The following is a 22851-nucleotide window of genomic DNA, read 5'->3' on the forward strand; positions in this document are numbered from 1 at the left end:
AGTTACCGCGGACTACTCCTCGGCAACACGGAAGAGTAGACTCTGGAGTAACTTGAACAGACCTCACGGACGTAATACCGAGAGAGAGAAGGCAGACACGCACGAGAGGGCACTTCGCAGGGTTTTGCTTTTATGCATTTCAGAAACAAGCGAAAGCAATCTCTGGTGATAGGTTAGTGGTCCCTCTGGGGGGCCGATGACAGAGGGGCACACGCAGGTGGTCTCCGGGGTGCTGGGAATGTTCTGAGTGACAAGTGTGGTGGTGATCACTGGGCAGTTCCCTTTGTGAAAGGTCACTGACGGGACACTTAAGATGCGTGCCCTTTCTTACGTGGTAGACACACTTCCGTCAAAAATCTGAAAACGACATGGGACAAAGCGCCCGGCAGTGCACCTCAGCAGTCCAGGCTGCGCCCTGGCTACCTCCTGCCAGCTGCGCCCCAACCGGGTTTGGTGAAGCATCTCACCTCCCTAAGCCTCGGTTTGTTCCTCGGTGCAATAAGGCCGTGGCGGTAGCTTCCCTCGCAGAGTAGTTGTGGTCATTCGGTGAGATAATAAAGGGCCTGCTCCATGCTGAGCACAGTGGCCGTCATCACCACTATTGTCATTAATGAGGGTAAGGACGACGGGAGGGAGACGGTAAGATCATTTGGGGGAGGTAAATGAGTTCAACCGCTCTGTCAATTACTGAGGCTAAATAAAAACCTGTCTTCCCAGCACTTGAAAATCAGCCCCTGAAAAGCTGCGGCAGAACTGAACAGAGCGGAATTCTCTGACATAAATGATACCAAGGCCCCGGGGGCAGCGCCGGAGGAGAAAATTATGTGCTGCGGAAGCTTCCAACGAGATGGTTATAAATGGGAGTTAGCGCACGGGCATTACTTAATGACTAAATTTCTTTAACTAAAAATCTAATTTTATTATGGTATAAATCAAACTTTCTGGAAGTAAGGAATTAATTTTAGATTTTTCATTTGCTGCTCATAACCTTTGCACGAATTTGACAGCCAAATCACTTTAAATGTCATTTAACCAATACAATACAGCAGCTTTATTCCTCATTGGACCCTTCCTGAATCCATTATCTTCCACTACAATGTAGAAGAACTTAAGTAAAAAATTACCATTCCATAAAGCTATATTTTACTGTGCAGTTCAATTGCATAATCTTTATTTTTGAATCAATATAATGTGAGTGCTGCGTAATATTTTTCATAATCCAACAGTCTATTACAGATCCTCAGCTACCAAAAACACGGTTGGGGGGTGGCTGAAAAGCCTGAACCGGAGCCTCAGAGTCTGTTCCCGCCCCCCCACCCCCCCAGATCCCTCTCACTCCCACTTCAGGCTGCGCTCCGGCTCTTAGGCTGTGGGGGAGGCTCAGGTAGAGCGCAGTGGGGCCCAGGTCAAAGTCCCACCTCCCCACCCACACAGCCAGTGATCCTTGGTGAGAGGGTAAGCGCCAGTCTATCACTTGAAAATTAAGGGGTTCAGGGGCTTCTGGGAAAATATTGGCTCTGTGGGTTAGGAAACTGGGGGATGAAAGCACCCACGACTACGAAGCCCAGAAAACTAAGCTGAAAGGAGCTCAACATGGCCAGGTCTTCGTAGACAAAGCAGAGGCGAGCCTGGCGCAGACGGGGCACAACCTGCTGAGATGCTCAGCTGCCGGCCCTCTGCTCCTGCCAGCGTCCCCACAGGAGCCCAGAGCCACCAGGGCCTCAGTCCAGACTCAGAGGAGCTGAGGACACCCCCTTTGCCAGAGTTCCCTAGGCCCCGACAGCCTGAAGAAACTTCTAAAGGAAGCCCGTGTGTTCAATTATCAGCCTTTCGGTACAGCGGAGACGGAGGCTCTGCCGCCAGGGCTAATCAACACTGAAATCCTGACATCCAAATTCCAAGTTTTTCATCTCCGAGATGCTCTTAAAACTAATGCTTCTTTAACAACCTTTCTTATAATTTTTCACTCATTCATTTGAATTTTAAAAACTTGACTATAACCACGTTCACTTCTGCCAGCGAGGCACCGTTCGGCAATTAAAATCTCCACGGAGACGGACAGGGTGAGCTGAACAAAGCGATGCCTCGTGCAGCACGGGTTCCATCGCTGGCTCCCGTCTGCGGGGCACACGCAAGTGCCGTGCACACTTTATCGTGCCGGCACCATTCAATTAAAAGCAGAAGGAAAACCTCCACGTTATTAGATTGCCCAGCACAGTGTGTCTGGGCCTCAGAACCAGACAAAGACAGGGTTGGGGGATTAACCTTTCACCCAAGGGCCAGTTTGAGAGCCCAGCGAGTAATCCAGCTCACAGCAGGGTTTCCTGGGCCAGCGTTAGAGAAAAGGACCAACAAGGAGGCGCCAGCTCTTGAGAAATGTCACCAGCCAAGGGGTCAGAGCTCATCCCCTGCCCAACAGAGAACAGCCCAAGTGTCCCCTCTTGTAGGTTGGCCTAACGCCTGCCTTAAAGGCATGTCAGTGGCGGGGGAGGCACAGGTGTCAGTAATAAACCCCAAGAGGCTTAGGCAGCCGAGGACGTTGGGCACCACAGGGCCCTTCTGCCTCCAGTCAGCCCCGCCCACAGCCTGCCCACTCAGGTGAGGCCTTGCCGCCTTTCTCAGGAGACCAGAGCAGAAGGGGTGGCGTGGAGCATGACGGCATGGGCAGAGGGTGGGGCCTTCCCCTGCACTGTGGCTGAAACGTAGCTGATTTGGGGAGTCAGATCTGTGCCCCTTCTATTTCCCGGCCCATAATACATGCATCCGTGTAAGCAACGTGGTGTTTCCACAGGACAGGCGAGCTTAAAGCAAGGCTTATCAAGACAAAAGGGAGAGACCGTGTATAGATGATTCTGAAAAAATATCGGAAATCTCTTTATGATTGAGGTGCATGCCATCTGTTAAAAAATACATATACATCACTGCTATGGAGCTGCCAAGAGCCTCCCTGTGGCACTCCTGTGAGGAACATCAGCTTTCTTATGTCCCTGAGAAACAAGACCCTCACAGCCTCCAGGAGGTCTGCACACCCTGTTTGGGTGGTAAGGGCTGCAGCAGCTGCAGCCCTGAGAGAGGCACGCAGATCCCTCCCACTGCGGTCCACCCGTCTGGGACATGGGCAGGCCAGGCGGGCCGGCCAGGACGAAGCAGGGGCGCGGGCAGAGGTCCACAGGCACTTCTGTCCAGCGCCCTCTGGGGGGGAGCAGGGGCGGCCGGTACACAGACAGCTGTGATTCTCTGCAGAGAAAAGGGACTCGAGCGAACGTAAGACACCCAACAGGAAAGAGATCTCGTGTGAGGAAGTTTACCAGGCCTCCGAAAATTAGGATCAGTTAGGTGTTCATTTTCTCCTTTCCAAAGGTAAAGAATGAGTGGAATATTATATAAGAATTTAGGGCTTTTAACTTCCAGGTGTTATTTGAAGCTCTATATTGAAGGTTATTCATTTATGATTTTTAAAAAGAGTTGACTCTGAATTTCAGGCAGTGGTATGTGGCAAGTCTGCCAAAGCAACCACCCAAGTAAACACGGGAATTGCATTTGGTGGAACAAACGTCAAGGACTAACAGATCACCCGCCTTGTCGAACGAAATCGCACGCACCCAGCCCGATGCAGGGCCCAAGAAAGACAGAGAGCCACTTTCCTGCTTTACCTCTGACATCCCAACAAATTAAAACCTAACTACCTGTTTGATTTGGGAAGTAATCCACATCCCGGCCTCAGAACAAGCGGTTGCAGTGTGCGGGGCTCTCCTAACAATGGAGCCGCAGCACGGGGCTCCCACTCAGTACCCTGGGGACGCCATCGTTAACCCTCACCCCCAGCGACACTCGCAGGGCCCAACTGAGCCCGGCGCACAGGGTGCAGAGCCACCCAACCAAACAAGCGGGGGTCACCCCAGGCTGTCATTACGAGGGCAGCATCTGGGTCCCCCACAGCAGTCCCCACCTCACTCCTCTCTCACCCCAGCACGGCGCCCGGCCTACAACGGGCCTAAAATTTATTACAAGAATAACGTCGGACCGATTGTTGATTTGACTTGCAGGAGCCCTGGGCGACTGAGGTTCTCCCCGAGGCCCCTGGAGCACACTGACTGGCACTGACTTCCTACACGCGTCACTTATTAGATAAGTTTTCACGGGAACAGGGACACCCTATGACGTCTTCCTTGCTCTGGGAAGCTTCGTGTCCCCTCGCTGTCCCGCCAAACAAGCAGCCCTGTGTGCTGGCCCTGTTTCAGCATACCTGGCGCCCTGAGAAAGTCCAGACCATCTTGGGGGCATTTGGCAGAGGACAGATGGCCCATAGGAGGAAAGGGGACAGGTTTACATTTTAATTACTCATCGCACCCTCCAGGTACCTTCCAGTAGACCTGCTTATTAACATGACGTTCAAACCTGCCACTTTTCCCCCTTTCTGCCGGCTGCAAGCCCAAGGTGACATGTAGAATAACCGTGTCCGGGAAATTAAAAGACAAAAGAGGAAGAAACGCTGCCCTCCAGGATACTCCTCATGTCTATTCTTCATTCTTGTCTCTGCATATGGAGTGGCCAGGGCAGGAAGAGGGAGGGTGTCACAAACACAGGTGACCGGGCGACGTAACGATGCAGAGTTCCAGGGTGGTGGCGGGGCCGGGGTGGGGGCAGAGAAGGGGGCCACGCAGGGACACGCAGGGAGAGTGGACTGCAGGTCGGGGCTGGGCAGGGTCTGACAGCAGTGAGGCTGAAGCACGTGCAGTGGCTGGGATGTAGGGACAAGCACGCCTTCTCCCCCCAAAGGGGCGTGTAGAGACCGTTTAATCCGAGCTGCCCAACCAGAACCTCTCACACTGCCCAGGAACAGGTCCCCTTCCCTCCAATCCTCCTGCTTGGCCAGTGACCCCTCTGCCTGTCCCCACACCTATGATCTCACATGGAGAGACAGACAATGAGCAAGCAAATGACATTCATAGAACACGGACAGCAAGAAGTGCCATAGTCGGAAATGAAACAGGGAGTGGGGATAGGATCAGGTGGTCAGGGAGGGCCCCTCTGGGGGGGCTGCTGTTTGGGTAGAGACCTGGCCTGTTAGAACGTGGCCCTCCCTTCTCTGTCACCCTCTCTGCCCAAAAAGCACGCCCCTTCCATCGTCACCTCCCCCAGCCAAAACTGTGGCACCAGCAGTGAAGAGTGGTGGTGCAGGCAGCTGTGGCCCCAGAAACGGCAGTGGGCGTCACCATGGCAGCTTCTGATGGCTGTGCCCTCCACAGCCTCCTCCTTCCATCCTCACAGCCCCCCTGAGGGGCGTCCAAGGGGCCTCCCACCCCTAGTCACTCTCTCGGACCTTCACCACCACTCCTCCACCCAGTGTCCGGCAGTTTGTGATCGCTGGCTAGACAAATAATCGGCCTGGACTCCCACCAGCGTCTGCTTTTGTCCCGGGAGGTTAATCCCCAAACACACTTCAATCAGAAGGCACGTCCATTGTGCCACTATAAAACTTATATTAAAGATGGAACTTAAAGTAGTTTAAATTAAGTGAGCTATATATAATTAAAAAGCCTTTAAGGCACAATAAGGCTCTTTTTCAATTTTCTTTTATAACAGTCAAAAAGGAAGAAAGGCACCCAAGAGCTGGCAGAGCTGGACTGCTATTCACTTCCTAGCTGGTCCGCCCGAGGGTCCCAGGTACAACCACCAGTTTTCCCCTGTCCACCCGCCGCCCCTCAGGTGGGGGGGGGGGGGCTCCAGGGGCTTCAGTTTGCTCAGCCTTAGGGTGAGCGTGTTGTGAGAACAGAGCAGGGGTGTGCAGAGGGCCCTCAGCCTCACTCCTCAACAGGAGGAGCGCCCACCCTGCCCTGGCGCACTCAGCAGCCAGGTCAGCCCTAGCCGCCCACAGGGCCTTGCTTTCGGGGCTAAGACACGTGGAAGCTTTGTCCCCAGCAGCCTGCATCATCTCGCCCCCTAAACAGCAGCACTGAGAAGGACGGTGGCAAGGAAAGTGGAGGTTCAGTCAGAACTGCTTCCCTAGGCTAACCCAGTGTTTTAGAGATTCAAACAGGGGTGTGTTAAACGGCCCACAGCCCAGGCCACATCCCAGAACCACTAAATCACCGTTCCTGGGGCTGGGACACAGGCACCAACATTTTTCTGAAGCTGCCAGAGAGTTCAACGTGAGGACACATTCGGGCATCATGGAGCAAACCAAATATCTCACAACCTCTCCCTCCCAGTATGGGGCTCTCACTCCGCACCCACTGCTCCTCCCTGTGAGGCTGGGCAGCCGCGCCTGGGTCAGCCCGGCTCCCGCCGGTGCAGCAGGGCTCTCCCGGGAGCTGCTTGGTGCCACTGCCACAGAAACTGTGCACGGCGACACCAATTTCTCCTTCCAGCAAGAACTGGTGAAGCCGGGAGGTGGCTCAGGAGAGACTGCATTCCCTTCCCACAGGGATGATGCCATGTCAGCAGGCAGGCCCAGCCCAGCACTGGGGAGCCGCCCCTGTGATGGAGAGGAGGAGCGACTGGACTGGAGTGCATGAGCCGGCCCGGCGCGGCCATGCAGGCCCGGCCCCAGGCACATGGAGTCTCCAGCTGCAGGTGTCCACCTCCAAGTTCAGCCCCCTCGGCCCTAGGGTGACGGTCGGGGCAATACCTATGAGAGTGTCATGACAACTGGGAGAGGAGGAGCACAGACGGCACCCAGCGTTTGGTGGCTGCTGGGACCTACCAGGTTCCACCCACAGACAGCACCTTGGGGACCGTCGGGCATCACTTTGCCTGGCACGGGGCACAGTGCCCGGAGTGGAAGAGGTGCGCGCCCATGTCGCAGGGTGTCTACAGCAGTGCAGGGCCAGCAGTTCTGCTGGGGCCAGTGCACGAGGACAAGAGAGACAGGGCAGAGGGAAGGCCCCAGCGACAGCCACAAAGGCAGTGTCGCCTGTAAACCCCCCCCACACCTGGCCAGAGCTGTCCACACCTCTGCTGCCACGCACCCCAGGCCACCACCCCTGACTTCCTCTCACCGGTGGGGCTGCCCACTGGCTCCCTGGCCCCAGCATGTGTAGACACTGGGGGTCCTACCCCTGGGTCTTCCGCGGAACGGCAGCCCTGACCACACCCCCTCGGACATTCCATGGGGTGGGGGCTGCAAGGTCCTGGTGCCCTCACACCTGGATGAGGCAGGCACGCCTGTGAAGGAGCCGCAGCCCACGCCTCCCTCCGTGGCAGCCCCCCACAGCAGGACCCGCCAGCTGGCCTCAGCCTGTCACCCAACACTGACCAACTTGTTCTCTTCCAGTGGCCAGTGGGACTCAGCAAATACCAGAAATTTCCCACTGGGCATCCTGACCCCCTAAACTATCTGTCAGGAACTCCCTTGGCCACCAATGCTGGGGATCTTGCCCCCTCCCTAAGATCAAGGTCCCAGATTCTAGCTTCTGGAAGGGAGACACTCTCCTCTGCCCTGGGAACTCCCCAAAGCCAGTTCTTAGAAGCACAGACAGAGGCCGCCACACAACATCCATCTGGGCCCAGACCCTGCCTTCCTTTATGCACAGGCCCCGCCCCCCACGAGGTCAGGTACTCTGGGACCCACCAGGCCCCTTGAAGAACTGGAAGGAGACGGCCACAAAGATGTTCATTCTCAGAGGATCAATGGCCGCCCCACAGGTCCTTCTGTTGGCAGGAGATTTTAGAGAGTGGGGGGGAGGGAGGTGCTGAGGCAGGGGAGGGGCTGACAGGGCCGGGCTGTGCCCTGCCACTCCCCCCGAGGAAGGTCAGGAGGCAACCTCAAGCCCCGCTGCCCTCTGGGGGGTGAAGAGGTCTCTATCTGGGACAACAGGGTCTGCTTTAGCCTTCAAAGCTCAATGTCACCAATGTCCTTTTCTCAGCCTCAAAACTGTGGGGTGGGGACAGTGGAAGGAGAGCAAGCAGGACAGTCGGGACGCTGTGCTGGCCCCAGCTCCACCACTCGATGCGGGGGGGCCCCCGCACAGCCCCCCACCGCCTTGAAGCACCTCACAGGACCGTTTAAAGAAGTCAGGGAAGGAATTTACACAAAGCTTTGAAAGAAGGGTAGCTGCTTATTAATGCCGTCACTCTTCATAGCTATGGAAGTCCCAGAACTCCGTCTCAGAAACCACAGCACCTGTCAGGAGTCTCCTCCTTAGTCCTCCTAGGAAAGGGCGAGGACTGTCATTCAGCCTCCCCGCCCTGACTGCAGAGGCCACCCTCCCCTGCCACCCCCACCCGAGGCGTCCTCTGCTCCCCAGCCTTCCTGAAGTCTAGGCTACACATAAACAGACATCGCAGCAAACACCTCGATTCTAATGCAACAAGACTTTGCACCTGGCTGGGAGCAGCGCTCAGCCCCGGGGCGGGGGGGAAGTGGGGGTGGGACCGCCTCTTGTCTTCCGTGATGACTGGCCTAATTACCCCACAACAGCTCGAGTGCGAGGCTGCTCACTGGACACACCAGTGTCAGACTCTCTGAGAAGAGACATCTGGCGAAGCCGTGACTCACTGCCCGCGTAGCCCCTTTGCTTCCCAAGAACAGTTCCAGCTAAACCTCAGAGCGGCCGCACTAAGGAACGCCCTGCCCTGCAGCCACCAGATCTGTGACTCTGGAGTCACAAGGCCACATCCAAGCCCCCGAAGCCTGACACGTGGTGGTGGGCACGGCCCTGGGTGTCAGGAGCACAGGCTCCAGGGGGAGGCGGGATCAGCGCCCGGAGGTCAGGTGTACTTTACAGTGGGTCTCCTGGGAAACCCCAGAGAGGGATCAGCTGGGCTTCCGGGCTGCCCAGCTACAGGTGAGCCAGGTTGGGGTGGGGAGGGCACACGTGAGACAGGTAGAGAAAGGTGGGCAGGCAAAGCAGAAGAGCAAAGATTTAAGACCACGAAGGCAGGCCAGCTTAAAGGTCAGAAACAGGGACACCATCAAATGCCACCTCTGAGAACCTCGGGGTGCATGTTGCTCTGGGTGCTTTCGGAGAGGCTGGAGGCTGGCTCCTCGGTCTCAGCAGTCCCCCGACCCACATGAACCTGCTCCCCCACTCTCTCCCTGGGCCTCCCAGGCCTGCACCCACACCCGCTGCTCAGAGCCCCTGATGGTCACCTCACACATGGGGACCTGTCCTCTGAGCGTGGGACCAGGGCAGACTCTTCTTCAAACAAGTTCTCAGAGACTAGGCCTCGCCGGAGCCGTCCAGGGACCTGGGGCAGGAGGGTCACGGGGCAGGAGCTGGTGCTACCTGGAGAAGGCCATAGAATGGGGTTTACGGCTTCGTGGAAAAGCCAGGCTCCAGAGGAGAGAGAAACGGAGGAGGGAGAAGGAGTGGGTGGGGAGGAGGGAGGCGAGGGGCAGGCTGCCTGATGACTCACCGCCCTGGGCCTGCCAAAGCCTGCAGTGGCTCCAAGAGACCCCTGGGGCCCAGCACACCCCTTCCTCCTGAGCATCTGGGGAGGCAATTCTGCTCCTGGCCACCGAAGGTCCCAGATGAATTGCTTTGCCAGTGGGCCTAGAAATCCAGCCCACCGCCCTCTCTTCTCTTTTAGGGCCTATTCCAGCCCACTGCCCTCTCTTCTCTTTTAGGGCCCTATTCCAGCCCACTGCCCTCTCTTCTCTTTTAGGGCCCTATTCCAGCCCACTGCTACATTTGGAGGGTTCCTCCTCCTTCAGTACTGAATATGTGGCCCACCCAGATCACCACCATCCTCTCCAAGGGCCTCCGCCTCCCACCCAGCCCCCCACGATCCGGCCCGCAGTGCAGCCGAAGATGCCGTGCACTGTATCCATCGGCCACCACGTGTGAGTGGGTAACTGATTCCTTAAAGCTCCGTTTGTGGCTCTTCTTTCTCACGATCACACGATGAGACATCAGCCCATATGCAGGAATGTCCTGTACAATGCAGCTCACGACCGTCTTTTCCTGTATCACACGAACAGCTGATTTGAACGAGCTTAGGTTTAAATGTTATTACACATTTTCATGAACCACACGTACTTTTGTTCTAGTCAGCATGGCCATAGAAGTGTCTTCATTCCTAAGAATTACCAGACCAACTGGGACAACCGTTTGGACAAGGATGGACACCTAGCTCAGGATGGGACTCTAAAAGCAAGAGCTAAGACTTCCAGAATGACAGTCAGGCACTGGAGTGGTGACATCACATGTTGCAGCACCCTAAGCAAACGAGACAGTCAGGGCAGTAATGAGCAGCCGTCCCCACCCACTGCCAGCCCATGTCCTCTGCATAGGACCTGGAAGGCACAGAGCCAACAAGACTGGCGGGGCCATACCAGGTAAGACCACTGCAGGAGAGCGCCCAGAGGGACACAGGCCCCACTCGGGTGGACAGGTCTGGAAGGGAACCAGGGGCTCTGGTTGAAGTTCTGAACCCTGGACACCGCGGGCTGCTGCAGTCAGCACTGCGTCCAGCCTGGGTGGGTGTCACTGACACTCCGCTTCTTCCAGTCCCCAACCCGCCGGCTGAGGACTCCAGAGCAGCTGAGTCGGGGGCCAGAACAAACCTGTGACACCAGACCTACCATCAGCCACAGCCCCTCTGGGAAGGAAGACGCCTGAACTGGGAGGACCAGCGTCCTGCCTGGGACAGACGGAGGGAGAACGGGGCCAGGGCAGGCAGGGGCTGCTTCCTCCTTTATTAGTCAATCAGCAGGCTGAACTTCCTTTGACTAACTTGAGAACTTAATCGAATCCTACACGCAGGTCAGAAAAGATCAGCAATCGACAGAGGTGTTTAATCCTTCTGCTAATTCAGATTCCATCCCGCAGCAGCGATTGGATTGCTCTGTCTGCCTCCCGATCCACCCACCCCACCCCCACATCCCACTGGTCCTCAAGCCTCCGGAATGGAATCATGAAGCTTATTTCTCTTCAACCTCTTGGCCCCAGCACATGGCCAGGCAGAGCTGGGTGCTCACTGGATGCAGACCTGTTGACGGCTAAGATTTAGAACCCCGAGATACTCCCGTCAGCCTGGGACAGGAACCCACACAGTATTTTGCCGTGTATGATGTGCACCCACCTTTTTGGCCCAAACTTTTAGGAAAAAAAATCGTTCGTTTTATTTTTTAATTCAATTTTTGATTTATTCCTAAGTTCGACAAAACTGATTATCATATTCCAGGGTATTATTCTGCATGTGGACATCGTTACTGCTCTCTAGAGTTACACTTTTAATGCATAAGCATAAATGAAAGAATTAAAAACATTTATATAGATGCGGAATTAGTACTACCCATGGATAATGCGCATCCTTATTTTTCCCTCAAAAATTTGGGCCAAAAACCCTGCGTTGCACAATGCAAACTCCAGTAGGCGGGCAGACAGGGCTCTGAGAAGGGCCATGCTCCGGGACACAGGGACACGCTGCCGGGGGTGAGCGCCCAAGCAGGAGGCAGAAACCCCATTCTTCACGGCCAAAGGCCGAAGTGAGCACAGCAGCTTACGCACCAACCAAACAGAAGAGAGTGGAGGAGGAAGAGCAGGGGCAGCGGGGCTTTTTTCAGCAGCTCTCCAATTAAAGCATCCTCCCGGCAGGCCTCTCCCATTCGACACCTCCCATCCCAGCGCACCCACCCATAAGTCTATTTCCCTGGGTGGGCACAGAGCATGTGACATCAGCAGAGCCGCAGAAACCCGGGGTCTTTATGACACAGAGTTTGTTTTAAACGCGAGGCTAGAAAGGGAAATAAATAGGTGAAGAGTTCTGTTTTCTTTGTCTAGAAAGCAAACCTTAAGAGACAGGACAGCTTAAACAAAGCTTTTATCCCCGTTGTGCTGAGTGTCAAGAAAAGTCATCAGAAGCCCTACACCTGGTCAACGACATCTCCAAAGAGAACTTCTGTCCCCACAGCCCTTGCTTCCTGCCTCTACAGGGACAGCTGGAGGCCACCCTCCCTGAGCCAGCGACTGTTCCTGCTGACTCTGAAAATCCTGAGCACAGCAGAACACCTGGCAGGTCTGAGTGTGCGTTTCGCTCTCCGGGTTCCCTTCGTTGGTGAGGTTCAGGTGTGCCTGCCACCGCGACGCTGGCCTCTTTGCAGAAGGGACAGCCAGGGCCACCAGGTCCCAAAGACTACTCTAGAGGGGGACAGCAGCTGAGTCAAGGACTCTGCTCCCTCCCACACACACAGCCCACAGGACTCTCTTAAGCTTCCTCTGACTCAGTAGGACATTGGAAGGATTGGAAACTGTGACAAGGTTCTACCTTAAGTGGAAGCCGAAGACAGTCAGGTGACTCTGTCCCAGAGTTTCTTCCATAAGGGGTCCCAGAAACTCAAGTGCCCTTGTCCACGTTCCTACATGATGTGAAAACAAACACTGAAAGACCGCCGACTCACCCACTCGACAGGTATCTGAACACCCGACTCGCACCAAGCTCTCCTGGACACAGGGGCCCAGACCCCACGGTACTTGCCATTCCCCCAGGAAGAGGACCCTCCCACTGGCCCTTTAAAGCCCAACCCCTGTCACTGGGACACAGAGAAGCGCCTGAGTCTGACAATGAAACCCTGTCTGCAGGCTGACGCCCCCGCCTATGCAGAAGGCACCTCTTTCTGGGTGGAGCACCCTCGGCTCCATCTCGGAGCTTGGTCTTTCCAGCCGTGGAACTAGGCCAGACTCCACGGAGAGCAGCACCGGACCTCGTGCTCGGTGTGGCTTGGACTCCAGCTCACCAGCAACTTCAAGGCCACACAGCCACTTGCTTCTGTGGGCCTCATTTCCCAGTGATCTCAGACTATTGTTCCTGTGACCTACCACTGTGACCCGGCCGGCCCCGGACACAACTCACCTCCATGGGCAGTGCAGGAAGGCCCCCATGGGAGGCACCGCCCTTGGCTCTGGAAGTGTGGCCTTGTACTTCTTTTATAAGTGACCAGGTATATGTAAAGGTGTAAGAAAAGGAGTGACAGCGATTCCAGGTGGTGGCTGAGTGTTGACTTCAAGAAGTTTCCCCCATTCTGCCCTGTGAAATCAGAAGGTCTGGGGGCCACTTCTCTGCGTGCAGTTCCCAGCCCACGGCAGAGACTCAGTTAATAAGAGAACCAGTTCCAGCCCCTTCCTGGCCCCTACACCAAGGACTGCCTGCGCCTTTCCCGGACACCGGCAGGCCACTCGGGAGTGCAGCACCGTCACCCATTGCAGTGGGGCCCTCTTTGAGCCAGGTCTGTGCCGAGGGGCGGGAAGGTCGTCGGGTCAAATAGACCCCTATGGCTCCAGCCCTAAGTTAAGTGATGGCAAACTCCTCAACCACTACGACTCCCAAAGGAGAACAAAGTGACTTGAGACAAAGGCGGCCACGCCGTCAGAGTGAGCCTCTGTGATTCGGCTGCCCAGGAAAGAGGGAGGTGAACCTGTGTCTGAAATAACACGCGTGTGCTCTTCACACATTCGGAAGGGGTCCCATCAGCAGCGCAAGAATTTAGACGTGGAGACGACCTGACGGGGACCCGAGTTGGCACCCTGACCTCCCCTCACCTCCCAGGTGAGGAAACCAAGGTCCAGGGAAGAGGAGGGAGAGGCTCAAGTCTGCATAGCTCATGCGTGCCGGGCCAGACCTGGGATGCAGAGCCTCGGTGACCACCCTGGGGCCACACCCCGAAACGAGCAGGCTTTGGCAGACCTCGCGGGACTCAGTGGGTTGCTACAGGGAGTAGGGGGTCCCTGCTTGGCTCTCCCCGACTGGGTCACCTTTCAAGTCTGGGGGTGGGTGGAAGTACTCGCAGGCTTTACTCTGGACGCAGAGAGAAGACCGACCCATGAAACACAGCGGGGCGGCGGGGGGTCAGTAGCCGTGGACACACGCCCCGTGTCACTGCCAGCTCCACTGCCTCATGGGGCACTTCTACTCACTCCCTGCCCGACAGTCACACGCCAGAGCTCTCTCCCTCCACCTTCTCACGCCCACCCCTCAGCCCTCCATTTCTGTCTGACCACGCGACGACCCAGGTCCTTTCCCCACGTGGGGACTCTTTCCTCCACGGCGTGATTGTGTGACACCCTCCCTCGGAGAAGAGGAAGAAGCACCAGGAAGAGCACCAGCTGCCCCCGCCCCCCCAGTCCCACCAAGATCTGCCCCTCTCTTGCCGGGCACAACCCACTCCCATCTGGATTCTGTGCCCCGCTCTGCACTCAGCCCATGAGTACTGTCAGGAACGCATTCCCAAAGTGAACGGAAATGAAGTTTTCTTTATTTTCTGACTTTCCCTACAGTCCTTGAACCACCTGAGTGCAGCATGGGGCTGGGGACTGTTGGTCTCCAGGGTCAGCCGGTGGCCGCATCCCGGTGACAAGTGTTAAATGAGAATACTCAGATTTTACCTTTTAAAATGCTTTTCAGAACCAGGACCCCATGAAGAAAGAGACGGGGTTTCTCTCAGGCCGTGCCTTCCTGACTCAAGGGAATAAGTGCCTGAATGCAAATGTGTGTGGTCACCCATCGCGACAGAGGTCAGGCTGAGAGAGGATGGACAACATCTCAGCCGCTGGGACACGCGGCTTCCGTCCCACGCGAGCGAGCCTGGCCCCCCCGCAGTGCCCTCGGCGGCTGCCTGCTCGGAGTGCACGCAGGGCCCGTCTCAGGCTATGCCCAGCGTTCCTGATACCAGTGCCCCCCACCTCCCAGGTGGCTGCGACAGACAAGGCCTGGGAGCCTCGTAGCAGAAGCCACAGCAGTGGAGGCAGAAGGACGAAGGGCAGGGTTGGCAGGACGGGAAAGTGGAGCCCACTGGCCTGAGGCCTGCGAGAGTCTGCCTGGCACCACCGGGGCACTGACTTCTCTCTAAATGGAGGCAAGAGAGATAACCCTCAAGCCAGAGAGGATAAACCCAGCAGATGATTGGGGCCTGGCAGGTCTGGGGCTGCCAACTCCCCCCAAAATGGGAGATCGGAGCCCCACTTACAACGCGTGGCCTGATGTCCTGATGACCAGGGTGGACAGGTTCCTAAAGAAGCATAGATTATTTAGCAGCAGAGGCATAAATAAAATAGTCAGATGAGTAAATGCTAAATGAAGAGGAAAAAAATAATGGTTTTCTGTGAACTCATAAATATTCATTTTCCCGGGTCACAGAACTGCTCAGAGCCAATTAAAACTCTGTCAATTATAATCTCAAAACACTAAAAGGGCAGAGCACTGACTAACACGGAGCAAAAGGCTGGCTGGGAGAGGGAGAGGGCATGTCCGACACAAAGGACAAAGACGGGGACTTCCTCTGTGAGAGAATGAAGAGCAAGAGCCCCGACACAACACCACGCAGGCAGCTGTGTCCTCCCCAAACAGCCGGCTGGGCCCAGGGACAGAGCCTGGGACAGGACAGCAGGATGAGTGGCAGGGGCACGGTGATGGGTGTGGCTGACCCTCAGGATTCACATCACCTCCAAACCAGGGAGGAGGGCCGGGGATCTAAGTGTGTCTCTCCACCTGCTTGCGTGCAAACGGGTGAAGATGACGCCTGCCGGCCTCTGTCCCCAAGCCAGCCTCACGGCGTATTATTTCCAGGCGTGATAGCAGCCTGCGCGTTGCTCCCTTCCTGACTGCAGTCGGGGACAATCTGTGGATGAGAGCTGACAAAGGCCAGGGTTAATCACCTGGGTCCTCCTTCCTGGGAGCTCGTGAGAAATGCGGAATGTCAGGACCGCCCCAGACCTACTGCATCAGCATCTGCGCTTTACCAGCCACCGCCTCCCCTGCCCCCGCCGGCCGTTCCCATGCTCACTGAAGCTCCAGGGGCATTAGCCCACACAGGGTACAGCCCACGCCAGCTCAAGGTGGGAACCAGCTCACCCAACACCCCCACCTTGAAAACGAGGGATTCACTCACACCTCTGCAGGTGGGAGGCTGTGCTCTCCCTGTCACGTGAAAAACTAAAACCCACCCGGGGACTTCTGTGATACAGTAGAAGTGCTGGGTCCTCATAAGAGGGGTGCAGGCAGCATCCTAGAGAGCCCCACATCAGGGAAAGGACCACCGGGCACCTCTTGCTGAGACACTTGGCCCAGAGTCTCATTTCCTGTAAAAGCCAGTCCAGTGCTGGAGTCGGCAACAGTGAGTGTTTGGGAAGGGTGATACCGCGAACACCCAGGAGAGACGTACGCAGGTGAGGTTTAGGAAATGCCCAGCAACCAGCCTGGACCTCTCTGTCCACAGGGAGGAGGGAGGTGTTTTTCTCCAAGCCCAAAGAGTGAGGGGCAAGAGTGTGCAGAGGTGCCAAAGGGCAGACCTTCAAGCCTGCAGAAGATCCACCCTTCTTCCCAGCAGTCAAGCGAAAAGAAGGGGCAGGAGTGGGGGAGGAGGGAGAGTCTTACCAGGAATGGCCGAGGAGTATTGCCTTAAATTCAATCATGTATGTAAGAACAATGACACTTATTATAGGAAAATATGTTTTCTTAAAACGAATGCCCAGTCTTGGCGGTCCAAGGCCTCCTGAAAGCCCAACCGATGCCGAAAGAAGCCAGAGTATTAAAAGTCTCTGCAAAGAGAAGACCCCGCCTGCCCCCCAGGGACAGGAGTGCCCAGGAGTGCGGTGCCGCAGAAAGGGGAAAGGACCAGACAGCCAGGGCAGGGCTGGGCTTTCTCGGGCTGACCCCCAGGGTTGGGGAGCAGGGGAGTCATCCTTGTTACTGATGCCACCCGGCATGTTTTTTTTCTCCAAGGCTTTCCTACGAGAATTTGCACATACCAAAAACATATGGTGGCTGACCACAAAGCGTATCTCTGATCTGTAAGCACTGAGGCACACAAAGCTAACAATTTTAAAGGATCCAATGTTACTGTCTCTAATTATTCAATGCATGACCACGAACTGCGAGGAAGAGCGATTTTGAAAAAGTTCAATAACGCACAAGAAGGATGTGTAAGGCTGTGTAATGGTCAGTGTCCAATCCCGGAGCCCTGAGAGTGGCAGGAACACAGCGCCCAGGGCTCAGAGTGGGGGGCCCTCCTACAAAGGCCTGCCCCTCCAGAGGGGGCGGGGCCCTGGAGCTGCCACCACCTCGCCTCTCGCTCGCTAGCCCCCCCCCAAAATTCTCCAATATTGATTGCACTACTGTATCTACATGAGCCAGAGCACAGGGGAAAGGGGAAAATATGAGCTATTTTAGAATTTCAATAAACTGCATCTCTCCGAATGTTTCTTCTGTATTCAGAATTGCATTAGTATTCGAGGCCACATTCCGCCACGCAGTGCTTACTGAAGAGGAGCTCCGCCCTCCCACATTTCTTTTCATCTGTTTGTAAAATGGCAAACTCCTTGAAGCTACTTCAATGGCAGCCTTTGTTCTTAAAACAATAATTTCCAAAATGCACATTTGCTATAATTGCTTTCAAAATGTACCAATAAGCATGCACTGGCCATTTAATCCTTATTTACCCCTGGGTCACTCGAGTAATTGGCATAATAACTTTAAAGGCAAATCAAGTCTTATTAATGTTTTCCAAGTACTTTAAAACCTTATGTGAATGCATGTCCCGTAAAGGGCCACTATCAGGAAGAAAGCACATTTTACCATGTAGTGCCGGAAATGGCTTTTAGATTTAGGGAGGCTCAAGCAACTCTGTTGGTTTTGATTCTTCCAGAAAATAAAACTGTCTGAAGAAACAGCTAGAGGAGTTTCATATGGTTTCGGCAGTGAGTTATAGATGTGTTAATAGCTACGATTCAAAGAGAAAACGACCCAGAACCTATAACACTCAAGGACTATCTGGGGTGTGGATACATGCCTGGCTCGGCTGGCAAGCTGCGGAGGGGTTTGCTGGACACACACTCGTGTCTCCGCTGGAAACAAACCTGCCAGCCGGGGAGCTAAGGCACACGCTTAAAGACGTGGCAGTCCAGTCGGAGTGTGGGAAGCACCCGTGACTTCATGACTACTTCCGAAATGTTGGGAAAAAAAAATCGATTGGCTCAGAAACACACTGAGCTTCTAGTTTTCCCTCAAAATTATTAGGCACTGTGGGGGAGAAAAAGAGAAATAAGAGAGGCTTCCTCTATATGGAAAATAAAAATGTCAGTAAGGAAAAAAGGTAGCAAAGACTAGGAATTCAGAGAAAAAGATCAAAGGTAACCAAGAGCAGTCAAAGAATATTCTGGATAAACGGTGAGCACCAGAGCTGAGCCTCGGAATTGGGGATGATTCAGCCACGTGGAAAGAGGGGACAGCCTCGCAGGCGAGACCACCTGGAGAGTAAGGACGGAGGGCTGTGCATAAAGTGTGGGCAAGGCCGGCAAGCCAATCAGCTATAAACGTTGTCACCACGTAAACGTGTGCTGAGGCCCGCCGGTGTCCTGGGCCTTTGCGTCACTATTGTCTCATCCAGTCCTCGCTACCGGCGGGCTCTGTGAGCAGAGGTCCCAACCTCCTGCGAATACTTAATCTACAGCAGAGAGAACAGGGTCCCTGCAGCTGTGCCTGCAGGAAGGGTCTGCAGAGGCGACACTTCCTTTTCTGGAAGCATCGAAATTCCTGAACCTGGGAGACAACTGGCATCTCCTGGGCTCTAGCCGAAAGGGGGAGGGGGAAGTAAAACCACAGCCCCAAACAAAAAAGCCTCACTTCCTGGGAATGAGCCCCATCGGCTCTTCCTTGTTGGTACACGACGTGTTAGGGTGTTCTCAGCCCAGATAAAGAGACCCTAGGCTGATATTAACTTACCTTCAATTTACCTCCAACGAAATCCCACCTGAATTGGCTGGACTATTTTCATTGAAATGAGGGATTGGAAACAGTGGGCCTATGAGCCCCGACGGTAGGAAGTCCAGGTAAGCACACCTCTGTGTTTGCCTGGTTGCTTTGCTCTTAAATAGTTCACAGTACATTTGTAGGATTTGGGTCATCGTTTTCTCTCTGGATGGATGCGAGAAAAATGATTAAGCGGTTTCCATATGGGAAAGGCTGTGCTCGCCCGCAAGTCAGCCTCCAGACGCTCTCAAAAGAGCATTAAAGTTGCACCCTTCACAGATTTAGATGGGGGAGAGAGTGTTTCTATTTAATCATCTGCTCACCGCAAACGGAAGCCACACTAACTGCAGCCGGAAAAGTATGCGGTAAGTTACCGCTGAAGCTCCCTGAAGATTAAGCCCCATAGGTTTGAGATTGCATACAATTAAGTACTAACGAAAGAGAAATCATACCTTTTGATCAAATAATGCATTAATCCGGCCCTACACCGTGTGCCCTTATGCACTCTGGTGATGGGGACCTTTGCAGGTAATGTTCCCCTCATTCCACAGGACAGGAGACACGTGCAGAGGGAAGAAGGGGGTGGAGGGTGTGCATTGGGAAGACAGTGGACGTCCAAATGCCCCGAGCAGCCCTCAGACAAGCGTTCGCCACACCGTAAAGAACATCCCGGGTGGTTACGGTGAAAGGGTACAGTCATTTTTTAAAGTTCACACACACAAAACCTTTTCTGCAGAAAAACGGTATCCCCCTCACGAATGTGGGTGAGGTGTCATTTATGAACCCCCTTCAGGGCTTCAGACTAAGTTCACTAAGTGATGAACAGTATGTCGAGCCCCTCCAGGGAGGTGTTTGGGAACAAGTTTCCCAAGCACTTTAGAAGCATTTATATACACCTACCACGCCGTTAATCACTCCCAGCGGCTCATTAAGGCGGCCTCCCATAGGACCCCGGCTTGCCAGCTCTTTCTCAGACTGCTGCTTTTTATCTATACACCCAAAAGAGGAGCTTGTTTCCTTTAAAACATACTTTATAATTAAAAGACTTCATTAACTCACAGGGGTGTGCTCCGCCCATGAGCCTGCATTTTCCGGGTTCTATTAGCAATACAGAGAGGCCGTCCTCTGGGGCGTCTTTGTGGCGGATGCACTGTGCTGATGCCGCCGGGCCATGGAATACGTCCTCAGCACCAGAGCGGGCTAGACCATCACTTGGGGCGAAACGTATTTACATCTCCCGTCCACAACACCACGTGTCGCTCCCTCGTCGCCCCCCACCAGCAAGGGGGAGCAATTTAAATACATCCTGCCGTCTAACTGATGTAGACGGAAGGCGGAGGGCAAAGCAGACACTGTAACCCTGGAAAGCGACCAGTCTGAAGTGTCAAGCCAGCCGTTATGTGACCATACCTCTGCCTGTGACTCCTCCGCACCCGCGTTCAGGCCTCGGTGGGTTCCCGGGTCCATCCATCCCAGCGCAGCCAGCAGGTAGGCCCCAAGCAGTGCGAGGCGCAGCCAAACGTGTCCTGGTTTCATTCTGTTGAGTCTGCTGAGAAGATGACAAGGGCTTAGAATTAGGCTTTGCAACATGTAAGCAAGTCATAGGGCAGTTAGCGTTTGCACTCCAGAACCAGGTAAACCTGGGGCGAACCCTGCCAGCGGCATTTCTGTTCTGCTATGAGAAGTTACATGACTTCTGAGCCGTAGTTCACTCATCTCTGCAACGGAGTCCACACTCTGTACCCTAGAGGGTGGCTGTGCGGACTGAAGGAGAAACCCCCCTGAAATGCCACCTACCGTTACATCTACAACTAGGGTGACAAACCCAGGTCCCCTCTGGTAGGTCACCATACGTCTGTGCCTCACTGTCCTCAGACAGCAGCTGGTGCTCAATAAATGCTGAAGAATCCTGTTAAGCCTGTGGCAGCCCATTTATAGCTGGTGTCTCAGTTTGCAGGACGGCGAGCTTCAAAATGGCATAATAAGGCCCAATATTTTCGCTTCAAGACCAATCATGTTTGCAGCGGATGCGAGCATCCCATGGATAATGGGGTTTCAATAACCTCGAAGGTGTTTCCTGAGGCTCACATGATAAATTGTCTCAAGTCCCAGAAGACAAGAAATGGGCGATTCCAAGCAATCATAGACTAACCTGGATGAAAAAACCTGAAGATCCTACAATAAACATTCCACTCCCTGCCACGAGCTCGTCATTGCGCCAAAGGGACAAGGACACCAACTAGTCCACTTGCCCACGTGGCTGCACTTCTTTTTTAAGGTTTCTGCTATGAACATATTCCAACCTCAATTTCAGTATCTCTAAGCAACACAGCCAGAGAGACCTCGTGATGCAGTATTTACCACTCTCACTCAGGGAAGCTTTAGGGGCTACTGATTTCTGTGAGCACCACACAGTTCAGTGCTTAACTGAGTATGGTCCACGCTGCATCCCGACCGTGGCTGGGAGACAAGCAGACCCAGAGCTTCCTGGAGGCCAGCAGCCCACGTGACCCAGATGAGGGCTGATCCAGAGCAGGTGTCCCTGTCAAAAAGGATTAGCTGCACGAGACACATTACAGTCTGTTTAAGGAGTCCACCCCTGCTTACCCCCAAAGCCACCAGCTTTGGGGAATTCGGACCCTAAACCAAGGTGGGGTGAGAGGTGCCACATGATCACTAGGGCTGACGCCGAACAAATACACTCCTTCCACATCCCAACTGCCTCTCCAGATTTGCTTTACGTCCCCAGCTTGAGACAGAAATGCCCTGGGAAGGAAAAGTCAGGCTAAAAATTGTGGGCATGCAACACTGTTCTGTGAAAAGGCAAGGCTATACGTTATGACTGTCTTGGAAGAGAAGGCGTCTTCTTGTATTAAAGAGGCCATAGGCTCCCACTCCTGCATCTGTTTCTTCAGCTGTTCCTCTTTGACATCTGTTGGCAAAGTTGGAGCTGCTGGGGCCATATAGTCCAGGTGGTCAGTGAAGACATGAAGGTCACGGTCACGCCCCCATCAGCACCTGCTCCGCACCCTGCAGAAGGCAGAGTTGAGTGGGAATGCTGCGGCTGCGGCTGCTCCCTGGGAGATGACCGGAGGGTTCCCAGCAGCCACCCAGCTCAGCACTCCCCTCCAGGACTCCAGCTAGGGTGTGCGCGTTCCCCCAGCACCGGGGCGAAGTGAAACGTCACAGTCAGGACGAAAAGAGAATCCAAACGTCTTTCCCTAACTGCAACCAGGTTTTCTAAAAATAAATAGGGCAACTCCCTACTCTCCACACAGTATTCTCTTCCAACGCAGAGCCACGTGCCAGAGACTGCTGAACGCAGTCGCTGGATTTTTGGAAAATTTTTTAAAACCTGCAACAGTAACTCAAGCCAGGCCTCGAAAGACATTGCTTCCCGCTCTACTTTATCAATTCTTTCCTGTTTCTCCACTCTCAAACGGCGCTCCCGAGCTGAGCACACACAGAGACGGCACGCCTTTCTCCCTGCTCGTGCCGTCCAGCCCAAATAAACTAAAAACAGCAAGATAATCAAAACTTACTCTAGTACACGTCCAGATGCCAATTCCTGGAGTTATGAAATATTCAAGCCACGAAATTTAGTTTTCAATTTGCCTAGTAATCCAAGACCAATTATGTTTGATGTTTTATTATTAATGGATGGCGTCAAAATAAGAGCCTTTCATTTCAATTGTTGTTTTGGCGAGCTGCGAATCACTTCATTTAGGAGAGCACAGCCTGACCACGGGCTGTAAACCAGCTGCTCTGTGGTGCAGGAAGCGGGAGCTCAGCCCTGAGGAACCTGGAACCGTCTCTGGTTTCCTCTGGGGTGTGTTGAGGTCCTGGGAGATTTTTTTCGAATACAGGGGGACACGTGAGCCAGGCCAACTACTAAAATAGTGCCAGGCTGCTGCTTTGTCAAGTTCAGCTCAGCTCGGCCACCACTAGATCAAACTTCATTTACACGGTAGATGCGTCTTAGATGTCATTTTATACTCTGGGTGAGTGACAATTCATTACATCTACAACAGCAACAGCCTAAAAATTCACAACTCAAGTTTTATGACAGTTCAGTTCATAAAAAAAATGTAATATTGGGTCTAAATCAATTTTGATGACCCGTCTAGTAACCAAATAATAGAGACTATCTACTTGGTTAACTCT

The 22851-nt window shown here is 54.1% G+C and overlaps 1 protein-coding gene across 1 annotated transcript in view; it reads right to left on the reverse strand.

Annotated features, from left to right (window-relative positions):
- Positions 1-22851, reverse strand: part of FSTL4 (follistatin like 4) — a 331311-nt gene that overhangs the window by 303201 nt on the left and 5259 nt on the right. The window contains exon 2 of the mRNA XM_053912698.1: positions 20098-20233. Coding sequence (XP_053768673.1) covers positions 20098-20223 — 126 coding nt within the window. The 5' untranslated portion in view covers positions 20224-20233. The remainder of the gene's footprint in view (positions 1-20097; positions 20234-22851) is intronic.

Source organism: Desmodus rotundus, chromosome 10, assembly GCF_022682495.2.
Source record: "Desmodus rotundus isolate HL8 chromosome 10, HLdesRot8A.1, whole genome shotgun sequence".
NCBI classification, from domain to species: Eukaryota; Metazoa; Chordata; class Mammalia; order Chiroptera; family Phyllostomidae; genus Desmodus; species Desmodus rotundus.